At 42.4% G+C, this 12,900-nt stretch overlaps 1 protein-coding gene across 1 annotated transcript in view; it reads left to right on the forward strand.

Moving 5' to 3' along the window:
• LOC119972550 (EGF-containing fibulin-like extracellular matrix protein 1) overlaps nucleotides 1–12,900 on the forward strand; it is a 126,044-nt gene that overhangs the window by 92,275 nt on the left and 20,869 nt on the right. Inside the window, 3 exon segments of the mRNA XM_038809434.1 lie at nucleotides 4,446–4,544; nucleotides 4,547–4,564; nucleotides 7,341–7,460. Of these exon segments, the coding sequence (XP_038665362.1) occupies nucleotides 4,446–4,544; nucleotides 4,547–4,564; nucleotides 7,341–7,460 (237 nt within the window).

The raw sequence follows: 12,900 nt of genomic DNA on the forward strand, positions 1-12,900 counted from the left end.
GCCATCTCTGTCCGAAAACAACAAGTAGGGTCCTATTGGCATTTGAGATAGGCTTACTGATTGATTGCACAGGCCGCTTCAATGAATATTGCCCCAGCCTCAATTGCAGTGGAAATGAAATGAAAATCACTTATTGTCACGAGTAGGCTTCAATGAAGTTACTGTGAAAAGCCCCTAGTCACCACATTCAGGCGCCTTTCCGGGGAGGCTGGTACGGGAATCGAACCGTGCTGCTGGCCTGCTTGGTCTGCTTTAAAAGCCAGCGATTTAGCCGAGTGAGCACTATGATTATTGGAATATTATTTTTATTCTTTTATGAGATAAGAACACCACTGGCAAGGCCATCATTTGTTGCTTGCTCCTAATTTCCCTTGAGAAGAAAATTAGTAAGCCACCTTCTCGAACCTCTGCAGTCTATCTGGTATAGGTACACCCACAATGCAGCGAGGGAACAAGTTGCAGGATTTTGGCCCACCAACAGTGAAGGAGCAGCAATATAGTTCCAGGTCAGGATGGTGTATGACTTGGAGAGGAACTTGCAGGTGGCGGTGTTCCCTTGTGTCAGCTACCTTTGCCCTTCTAGCTGGTAAATGTCACAGGTTTGGAAGTTGCTGTTGGCAAGTTGGTGAGAATATAGAAATCCCCAGACAAAAACAGACCACGTTGCAACTTTGTCCTTCTACAATCCAAACAATCACATGGTAGATCATTTTCCACTATTGTCAGGGCATGAGTGCCTCGTTTCCTTGGTGATGAAGTGCATCCCCAACTAGAACACAAGAAAAACAGAAATTGGAGCAGGGGGAGACCATGTACACCATCCAGCCTGCTCCATCATTCAGTAAGGTTATGATTCATCTTGGGCATCTACTCCTCTTTCTTTCCACTCCACATATCCCTTGATTCCCTGAGAAAACAAAAGGTCGATCCCAGCCTTAAATACATTCAACAATGGAGCATCTAAAATCGTTGGGGGAGAGAATTCCAAAGGTTCACAACCCTTTGGGTGAAGCAATTTCTCCATACCTCAGTCCTAAATAATTGGTCCACATTATTCTGAGCTTGCGCCCCCATGTTTAGATTCACCGATCAGTGCAAACAATCTCTCGGTGCGTACCCTATCAAGCCCTTTTGGATCTTGTATGTTTCAATAAGATCCCCTCACATTCTTATAATTCCTTTGAATGTAGGCCCAATTTACTCAGCCCCTCATCATAGGACAACCACCTCATACCAGTGACAAATATAGCGAACTTTACCTGTACCATCTCCAATATGGAAACCAAAACTGCACACAGTAGTCCAGATGCGGTCTCACCAAAGCCCTGTAGAGCTGTAGCAAGACTTCTTTATTCCTTCTTTATTCCAATCTCCTTGCAATAAAGATCAAAATTATTAGCCCATAATGTCCTGCCAGAACTGCATGCTAACTTTCTGTGTTCCTTGTATGAGCACATCCAAGTTTCACATCTTTTTAAAAATTGTTCTGCTTTTCTATTCATACTTCACAACATTATACTCTATCTGCCATCTTGTTGCCATTCACTTAATCTGACTAAATATCTTTGTAGTCTCCCGGTGTCCTTTCCATATCTTATCTTCCCACCTAGCTTTGTATAATTAGCAAACTGAGTTACATTACTCTCTATCTCTTCATCTAAATCAGTAATTGTAAATAGCTGAGGCCCCAACATTGATCCCTGTGGCACTCCATTAGTCATGGCCCACCAACTTAAAAATGGCCTGTTTCTGCCCTCTGTCTTCTTCCTGTTCGTTAACAATCCTCGATCCAAGCTAATATAGTACCACCAACTCCATGAACCATAATTCTGCCTATTAACCTTTTGTGTAGCACCTTATCAAATGTCTTTTGGAAATCACGGCATGTTACATCTACTGGTTCCCCTTTATTGGGGCTACTAATTACATCCTCAAAAACTAATAAATTTGGCAAACACGACATTATCCTGAATCTTTAATATTTGACATTTCAATATTTGCAATTTCGATCCTTACTGAATATAAATCAAACTAAATTTTAACTAACTCATCACGATTTGACTGATTTATGCAGAGAAATTGCATTTATATTAGCAACATCAAATTTAACTTGGAAAATTTTGATTTAAATTAAATTATTTAAAGAATGTAAATTTGAGGTATATACATGGAGACATGTATTTTGAATCTTTCAAGATGTAAAATGGAAAGTAATCATCTAATTTTAATATTTAAAAGAGAATTAAAATCAATCGATGGGGTCATTTTGTTACAATAAAGATAAACTGTTGAATTAGTGTTAGCAATGTAAGTGTTTTTTTTGCTGTTTAAATATTGAAAACATTGTTTCCAAGTTAGTTGTAGTTATCATTACATCATTTGGACAATCTACTTTACTGGAAATGGACCAAGTTTAACTAGTTGGCTGAAAGAACTACTTTCTACGTATTCCATATGTTAAATGACAAACAAATGTTACCGGGTGAAACATGGTTACCAATAAAAGCAAAACAGATTTTTCAACCAGGAATATGACTTTCCAAGTACTAAATCATCCGTCTCTTTGAACTTGTGTTTCAACACCCACTCTTTGACATGCATTTTGAATGCCTAGAATAATAGTTGGCTAAGAGAATACTATAAGGCTCAGTTGAGATAATGCTTAATAAACCAAAATTGAAACATTTTATAAATAACTCCATGAGAGCTGTGAAGCACAACCTCACATATGATTATTCCATACTAGCTGAATTTCTATCGCATTACTCATGGAGGCTTTCTACGGACGTAGGTACTGGTTCTGATATTACTAGAGTATAGCTAGGTGTAGCTTTTGCAGAAGAGTGGGTTTCCCTCCTGCCAAATTTAATGGCAAGACCTGAGTAATGTTTTTGAATTCTGTACCTCATTTTGACTACAGCTAGCCAGAGGAGAGGCTGGTTGTATGTCACGCAGATAAGCCGCAGCCAGCGAGCAGAGGGAAGGGAATAAGAGGTCAGTGGAAATGGGTGCATCAACGGGATGGCTGCAGAGAATGGCGATAGAGACAGCATGAGGGAGTGAGTCGGGCGAGATTGGAGGGAGGCGGAAAGAGAATAGATTGCAGGAGCTGGATGGGAAGGGGTGGGGGTCTATTTTCAGGTTATAGAGCTGTGCTTCCAAGTATTTTCCTAGTGGGACCCCATTTCCATTTCCATAGAGGAATCCATAGAATTCCTATGCCTAGGCCCCCTACCCTGCCCTATCCCCAAAACCCCACCTAACTTGCACAACTTTGGACTGTGGGAGGAAACCGGAGCACCCGAGGAAACCCCACACAGACACGGGGAGAAAAGTGCAAACTCCACACAGACAGTCACTGAGGCTGGATCGAACCTGGGAGCGCAGCACCTCGATGCTCGGAGACGTTTTATGGGGAAAGCTTCGGGGAAGCACATCTGCTCCTCTCGGCCCTCGGGTATTGCTGTAAATGAACTTAACTTGTCCTCAAAAGCTGTTGGTTTTCTGGACGGCCTCAGAAGCTGACTGGTCACAGTTAAACTGTAAATCAGGCCGAGTCAGAGTCTTCTCGACTCACTGAAATAATTGCCATCCATCCTCCTGGAAGTGGGCTGACTGCACATGCTCCTGATGCCACCGTTAAACTGGGATTTAGGCAGCTTGTCGGTGGGTTGGGATCGGGTTTGAGATATTTTAAATTTTGATCTCTTGTTTTTTGGGGTGTAAAAGTTCAGCCCCATGCCTTCAAATCCTACCATGCCATTTTTTAAATCTGTAGATCAAAAGCTGGCGCCATTCCCATACCAATCCAGTTGGCTTGTAACTGCCCATGCCAGGTGATCAAGGAAGCCACTCAGTGTATCAAACCGCTACAAAAAATAAGACCATATTGACTACAATGCTTCAAGAAGAAAGCTCACCGATACCTTCTCAGGGCAATTAAGGATAAGCAATAAATATTGGCCATGCACATACTGAAGATTACTATTTAAAAATTAAATGATGAATGCTGATGTAAAGTTTCAATATAATTTGAGGAAATGATTGATTTCGTCTTGAAACCCTGGTGAAATTATTTCTCCGGTATCCAATTAGCAATATCATGGCTGCACTGGCTGATTAATCGAGTGGCCCAACACCATTATCATACATGTGTTTGTCCAGCATTAATATGGTTTGGAATGAGTTAGGAAATAACCAAAACCAAATTGTTACCAGACTGCGGCTCTAAGGCTCAGCTGAAGATTAGTCGGTGACTTACTGAGGAAGACTGAATGGATCCAAGTGTTAACAATAAAATATGACTTGAAACAGAAAAAAGCAACCTTACTGTGATAATATTACATCATTGGGCAATTGCCCTTGGCATTAATCATTCTGGGTGTCTGGCAATGATTTTCTTAAATATGAGCAGTTGTGTAATGTATTTTTCAATGATTATGCAGACATTGATGAATGTAACATAGCCACCTATTGCCATCACGGATGTGTCAACACAGCTGGTTCCTATTACTGTCAGTGCAACACAGGTTTTCAGCTGGCAAGCATAATCGCACATGTAGAGGTAAGCATCTGTTCCTACTCATCCAGGATACCTTGTATTAAATTATACGCAACATGGACAGTGATTTTCAGTATTAGCGTAAGGAAGCTTTTCCATCCAACGCTTTAAGAGTATATTTAAAAGCGCCTGCTTTATATTTAAAGGTATAATTAAAGCTTTGCAGGAGATGTAATTTTAATTTTCCTCCCCTTCACTCTATAAGGTATACTACTTGTATTCTGTTGAATCGAATACCCTGTTTTATGATTCGCATGTGACATCAGGTAAGGGTAAAGTTCCGTCCTTTGAACGGGTTAGTCACTTCAGCATTAAAGAACCTTTCAGTCTCCGTACTGACATCATTAGAAACTGGCAGTCATGTTTCTGAGTAACTTCAAACCATTTTTTTACATTGTGAGCAATACCCCATTGAAATACTTTCCTACTTGTATTGGCCAGGTTGGCCTGAAGCCATAGGTCAATACTAATACTTGGTGTTCCAGCGATTCCACAAAAAGAAATTCTGCATAAAACAAACTGCCTTTTGTGTTACAATAAGTGTAATGTAAGAAGTAATTGTAATTGGCTCCCCTGATGGCTTGCTGAGTAATTGCACTGCATAGTGTGGTACTGAGCCGTGATTATCAGGAATACCCTTGTATTCCATCATAGAATCCCTACAGTGCAGAAGGAGGCCATTCGGCCCATTGAGTCTGCACCGACCCTTCAAAAGAGCACCCTACCCTGCCCCCTCCCCCACCCTATCCCGTAACCCCGCCTGGGGCAATTTAGCATAGCCAATCACCTAACCTGCACATCTTTGGACTGTGGGAGGAAACCGGGGCACCCGGAGGAAACCCACACAGACAGGGGAAGAATGTGCAATCAGAATCCTTATTGAAGTTACTCCCTGCTGGAGGGCAATAAAGCACATTAAGTTAGCCTCTGGACCCCTGGTAGCAATAACTTCTCACTCCTGGCTGTAGTTCAGTGCGTCTTGTTGTGCACATGTGCTAAAAGGACCAGGGTTCGGCCGTCACGATCCTGGAAACGCATAGCTCACCAAGAATCAATAACCAGGAATTTCCCGGGAGCTGCTTCCACTCAGTCATCCTAACCTCAGCAGACGCGTGGCAGAAACCCTAGTTATCACATAGCTGCCAGGGTTTGCGTCGTGTGCCCAGCTAAGTTACAGCAGTTGAGGAAACAAAGTGCAAAGGAAATTCCTGGCCAGAGTCTACACTCCTACGGGAAGAATAGCCATTTGGACAGCATACTGGATGGCTACCAGGTTCAGGAAACTGTACTTTAGCAAGGTCAGGAGACAATTGTGGAGGGACCTTCTAAGAAAAGCATTATGAACAGATGTCCTATATATTTCCCTCTTGATGAGAGGTTCTCAAGTCATTCTCTACGTTTTGGCTTTTTCTGTTAGGAGGAAACAAAGATTTGACCTCGAGTACAGTGCTGCTTTCTGTAACTTTACAGTAGATGTTTTGGTTGAACACCTATAAAAACTGTTTGCTTAAACTGACAATTCAGTGCTACTAAGGAAAAATCAAAATAAGTGAAACAATATTTCAGGCAGAACATGCGGGAGTCTGGAGATTGTTACTAGGCCTTGTGGACTGGCCTGGATAAATTAACACTTGGCTTTCTTTCTGTGCAGGGTATCCCAGTTTGAACCTATGCTATTATGAGTGTTAATCTTATATTTAAAATGGAGAGATTCTGTTTGCCAATGTAGCAGTCAGCAATCCTTTATAAATAAGTAATAATTTCCTGCAATATTATGTTATGAAAAAAATCAACACTGATTGTCAGAAGTTATTGAAGTAGAATGAAAGGCTGTGGGCTAAGTTTTATGCCAAGTATTTGCCATTTTGAAGAAAAATATTATTCTCAGGAGAATTTTTATTAAAAACGTATCTATTTTGGCATCAGCTTGTAATCCCCACGCAACCACCACCACCCACCACCTTCCCGAGTCATGTCCCCCTCCGTTAGGTACCGAATAAAACTGACCTATCATTGAGTATAACCTTCCAACATGGATAACAACTTTTAATGCAACAAATATTGAAGATTTGGAATGATAGGTGGCACACAGATTTCAATGTATCCTTCAAAAGGGAATTGGATAATTACTTGAGGGAGAAAAACATTGCAAGGAAATGGGGGAAAGAGCGATAGAGTGTGACTAAAGTTCTTTCGAAGACCAGCACAGAGTAGATTGGTCAATTAGCCTCCTTCTGTGCTGTACTACTCTATGATTCTAAGCACTGAAGTGCTATAGAAGGCAATAAGGTGGTTGCAACTCACCCAGATCTGTGAGCCATATTGAGACATCCCACCTTGGGAAACCATGCTATTTAATGGGAAATTTGCATTGCTACACTCCAGTGGGTCATTCCCAGGGCAAGCATCTCAAGAGAGATTTTCATCTGGGTCTGAAATTGGAGCACAGTTTCTTTCTTTTGAGTTGTAAATGCACTGGAATGCTCCCTATCAGTCACACTGCTTCACCAATGTAGCAGCGTTGAATACCCACTCAGCAGTTTCCATGTTCATAAGGGCACTGACTTTTTACAAACATATCAATCAAAATGTACTTAAGTGAACTAATACGGGTACTGGGAGAGAAGTTTGTGAAAGGCAGTCTGCTCAAATGCACCTTGGAAAATGGGTCTGTAGCATTTCACTTGAAGGCCCCTTAAATCGTTCTGTAATTTTACTTGAAAAGAATCATCTTTCTGAGATTTTGAATGATGATTACATTTTTTCTTTTCCCCCTTAGATGTTAACGAATGTGAAACAAGCGCTCCATGTGATCACCAATGCTTTAATATTGTGGGCTCGTTCATCTGCCAGTGTGACCAAGGATATGAATTAAATCCAGACAAAGTTACTTGCAGAGGTAAGGACTGAATGCTCTGTTAACATGTAAGATCATTTATGCAGCTATCACAACCAATGTGCAATAGTTTGTCTTCCTCTTCAACTTTCATACATAAAATGAGACGGCAATCATTTTGACCATTTAGTGATGTATACAGCCAACAGCATAACTGCTTATGTAGGTTAACATTGCATAGACAGGGTCCAATGTTTTAAATGAGCTATCAAACATTGGGTGGAATCTTCTCCTCCTAGCAAATTCTCTGCCGTTGAGACCATGGGCTGGATTCTTCCGCCCCGCCCGCTGCAAGATCGCCACAGGCGAGACGCGAACAGTGGAAAAGTCCATTGACCTCAGGCGGGATCCTCCGGTTGCCGGGCGGGTGCGGCCGGAGAAACCTGACCCGTGTGTAGGCCCTGACCCCGATGGTGCCCAGTCCTAAGTATGTGCGATCTTCATGGAGGCAGATCATTAACAGGCAGCCTCTGGGCTCTGTCCAATTAGGACCATGGGCAGGCATCCCAGCAGGAGAGCCAGTCGGAGCATCTGCAGCTGCGTACAGATGTAGGGGGAAGACAGCTCAAGACGGAGACACTGACGTTTTTGTTAAACAGAACTTGAGTATCGTTGAAAAAAGGCTCATGTCAAAGCTTTTTTTCTTGCGCTCATCAGGACATTCGCAAGAATACCAAATGGAAAGAAAACAACAATTTATACTTTAAGAGAAGAGAGTGCTAATTGGTTGGCATGTGAACTCAAATTGGTAGAGGCATTGCCATGAAGAATGCACAAGTTAACTAATGACTGACAGTTAACTGTCAAGCTTTGTTTAAATTCAAGCCAGGCAAGTTGACCTCTGATTGGTCAAAGCATTGCTCTGGGGAATGAATCTGAGAATGGCTGTCACCTATTTTGTCCAGTTGAATTATGCGCAATGTGTGTACATGTTCTTTCTCTCTGCAAGAACGGGCTCTGTGTATTAATAAATGTAGCTTCTAGTACAGGCAACACATGCAAGTAGCTAATTATATTAATACAGAGAGCTCTGTTTCTTTGCATGTAACTGGCAATTAGCAAGCCCTGGATAGACCCTGGCTACTGCAAGATTACGGCAAGGTGGGAATGCATTGGTAACACTCCATGACATGAGATTCCTTCATTTTGCTCCCATTCCCACCTCCAAACTTTAAACTTCGGGACCATTGAGATTCTTCACCATTGAATTACAGGAGTATTTCCCACCTAACTAGACCAAAAATCCCATTCACACTGTGCTCTACTGCACTCACAAAAATTAACTCTAAAATTCCATTTGTTATACCAAATGACAAGTTTCTCAGCAATATATTATTTTTGCATGCAAATTCAAAATAATTTCACTAATATCAGAAGATGAAATAGTAAAATACCTGCCCATTTAGATCAGTGTCAATGAGGGCTCAACCAAATGTTAGACAGTCTTTCTGTATCATGTACGCATTGATCTGCTAAGTATTTCCAACATTTACTTGATCATTCATATTCTAAGCATTTTTTTTTTAATCTCTACTATTTTCAGTTTATTTCGTTTCTGGGTGTCCCTATTTGTTATACTGTATTTTAAAATTTATCATTGTAATTGGATCATTATTCTCACTATATTGAAGTTTAGGAGTTGGCTGGATTTGGACCACCGATACAGCAATCCTCACTTACTTCTGTCTGTCTGATAAATTTTATAATATTCTAGCACACTTCCAAACACTGAAAATATATTACCTATGTGAAAATAGGCCTGTAAACAGCTCTGCTCAGTTATAAGAACATAAGAACTAGGAGCAGGAGTAGGCCATCTGGCCCCTCGAGCCTGCTCCGCATTCAATTAGATCATGGCTGATCTTTTGTGGACTCAGCTCCACTTTCCGGCCCCGAACACCATAACCCTTAATCCCTTTATTCGTCAAAACACTATCTATCTTTACCTTAAAAACATGTAATGAAGGAGCCTCAACTGCTTCACTGGGCAAGGAATTCCATAGATTCACAACCCTTTGGGTGAAGAAGTTCCTCCTAACTCAGTCCTAATCTACTTCCCCTTATTTTGAGCTATGCCCCCCTAGTTCTGCTGTCACCCGCCAGTGGAAACAACCTGCCCGCATCTATCCTATCTATTCCCTTCATAATTTTAAATGTTTCTATAAGATCCCCCCTCATCCTTCTAAATTCCCAACGGAGTTACAGTCCCAGTCTACTCAACCTCTCCTCATAATCCAACCCTTCAGGCTCTGGGATTAACCTAGTGAATCTCCTCTGCCACACCCTCCAGGCCCAGTACGTCCTTTCTCAAGTAAGGAGGACCAAAACTGAACACAATACTCCAGGTGTGGCCGCACTAACACCTTATACAATTGCAACATAACCTCCCTAGTCTTAAACATCCATCCCTCTAGCAATGAAGGACAAAATTCCATTTGCCTTCTTAATCACTGTTGCACTTGTAAACCAACCTTCTGTGACTCATGCACTAGCACACCCAAGTCTCTCTGAACAGCGGCATGCTTTAAATATTTTATCGTTTAAATAATATCCGTTTGCTGTTATTCCTACCAAAATGGATAACCTCATATTGTCAACATTGTATTCCATCTGCCAGACCCGAAGCCCATTCACTTAACCTATCCAATCCCTCTGCAGATTCCAGTATCCTCTGCACTTTTCGCTTTACCATCATCTTAGTGTCATCTGCAAACTTGGACACATTGCCCTTGGTCCCCAACTCCAAATCATCAATGTAAATTGTGAACAATTGTGGGCCCAACACGGATCCCTGAGGGACACCACTAGCTACTGATTGCAACCAGAGAAACACCCATTTATCCCAACTCTTTGCTTTCTATTAATTAACCAATCCTCTATCCAGGCTACTACTTTACCCTTAATGCCATGCAATCTTTATCTTATGCAGCAACCTTTTGTGTGGCACCTGTCAAAGGCTTTCTGGAACTCCAGATATACCACATCCATCGGCTCCCCGTTATCTACTGCACTGGTAATGTCCTCAAAAAATTCCACTAAATAGTTAGCATGACCTGCCTTTTACGAACCCATGCTGCGTCTGCCCACTGGGACAATTTCTATCCAGATGCCTCCGGCAATTTCTTCCTTGATCGATAGATTCCAGCATCTTCCCCTATTACCGAAGTTAAACTCACTGGCCTTAATTTCCTGCTTTCTGCCTAACTCCTTTTTTAAACAATGGCGTCACGTTGCTAATTTCCAATCCACCGGGACCACCCCAGAGTCTAGTTGAATTTCGGTAAATTATCACTAGTTGCATCTGCAATTTCCCTAGCCATCTCTTTTAGCACTCTGGGATGCATTCCATCAGGGCCAGGAGACTTGTCTACCTTTAGCCCCATTAGCTTGCCCATCACTCCCTCCCTTAGGTGCTAACAATCCTCTCAAGGTCCTCACCTGTCATAGCCTCATTTCTATCAGTCGCTGGCATGTTATTTGTGTCTTCCACTGTGAAGACCGACCCAAAACAAACCGGTTCAGTTCCTCAGCCATTTCCTCATTCCCATTATTAAAACTCCCTTCTCATCCTCTAAAGGACCATATTTACCTTAGCACTCTTTTTTGTCTTATATATTTGTAAAAACTTTTACTGCTGTTTTTATGTTCTGAGCAAGTTTACTCTCATACTCTATCTTACTCTTCTTTATAGCTTTTTTTAGTAGCTTTCTGTTGCCACCTAAAGATTTCCCAGTCCTCTAATCTCCAGCAATCTTTGCCACTTTATATGCTTTTTCCTTCAATTTGATACTCTCCCTTATTTCCTTAGATATCCACGGTCAATTTTATTATAAGTTTAACTTATAATAAAAAGGCTTAAATGCAAAGCATCTGTAACCAGGGGCTGAATTTTTCCCTCTCAACATTGAGCGAGCCTATGTCTGAGGCTCAAAGTGGAGGCATATGGGGCCACAGTTGTAAACTTAAGCACCATTTTCCCCAGGGCAGGTAATGTGGCAGAGGTGTGACCCAGGCTCATGTAAAGTGATGTCAGGGTCACCATTAAATGCCTGCTGCAAACCCAAGTTTCCCTGACATCAACATTTCCATTGAGGCATTCGGGTTCCTGAAGCCTGTGCGAAGCACTCTGTGGAGTCAGGAACATTTGACAAGTAAAATTAGAAGATCTTGCCCACTTCAAATGTGCCTTAATGGTGCCGCTTCATGTTCTCATCTGGACCTGGAAAAAATGTCTGGATTTAGCTTCCCATTCCACTCTTTCTCACCTTCACATGGTCCATCTCGGACCCTTCATTTCCCTTCCCTGAGATCTCTTTCTCTGTTTCTGTGATAGACTGGCTAGCAATATTCATTACTAGGCCCACAAATTCTCACAACCACCTTGACTACAGCTCCTCAACCTCTCTTCCTATAAGGACTCCATCCCATTCTCCCAGTTTCTCCAGCTCTTTGCAATCTGTTCCAATGAGACACCTTTGAAAATAGTGCCTCTGACATGTCTGCCTATTGCTTTACACAACCCTGCTGTGGTTGACACAGTACAACCATGTCCGACCCATCTCCCATACCTTTGGCCTCGCCCCGCCCTCTGCCTCCCAGAACCTCTTGTGCTCAGTTTTCACCCCACCAGCCTCCGCATTCAAAGGAACATCTTCTGCCATTTCTCCAACTCCAGCATGATGCCACCATAAACACATCCTCCCCTCACTCCCCCTGTCAGCAATCTGCATGGCACCCTGATCCACTCCTCCACCAGCCCCAATCTCTCATCCTTTTCCCACGGCACCTTCCCATGCAAATGCAGCAGGTACAACACTTCCCCTGTTACCTCCTCTCTCCTCACTGTCAAAGGCCCCCAAAAACATTCTTTTCAAGTGAAGCAGGATTTCACTTGCACCCCTTCAATTTGGTCTATTGTATTCGCTGCTCCCAATGTGGTCTCCTCTGCACTGGGGAGACTGGGTGACTTTTGTGACACACCTTCTCTACATCCACAAGCATGACCCCAACCTTCCGGTCACTTACCATTTCTTAACTCACTCTCTTGCTCTCATGCCCACATGTGCGTCCTTGACCTGCTACAATTCTCCAGTGAAGCCCTACGCAAACTGGAGGAACTCATCTTCCAATTTGGCACATTACAGCCTCTGGACTCCACATTCAGTTCAACAACTTTAAACTGTGAACTTTCTCCTCCATCAAAAATTGTTCATTAGAATCCATGCAGTGCAGAAGGAGGACATTGTGCTCCTAGAGTCAGCACCAACCTCCAAAAGAGCACTCTAACTTTGCAAACTCCCCTGCCCCATCTCCGTAAACCTGCGCACTCATTATGGGCCTATCCACCTAACTTGCACATGTTTGGACTGGGGAGAAAACCGGAGCACCGAGGGAAAACACACACAGACACTGGAAGAAAGTGCAAACTTCACACAGTCACCAA

Source organism: Scyliorhinus canicula, chromosome 1 (genome assembly GCF_902713615.1).
Source record: "Scyliorhinus canicula chromosome 1, sScyCan1.1, whole genome shotgun sequence".
NCBI lineage: Eukaryota > Metazoa > Chordata > Chondrichthyes > Carcharhiniformes > Scyliorhinidae > Scyliorhinus > Scyliorhinus canicula.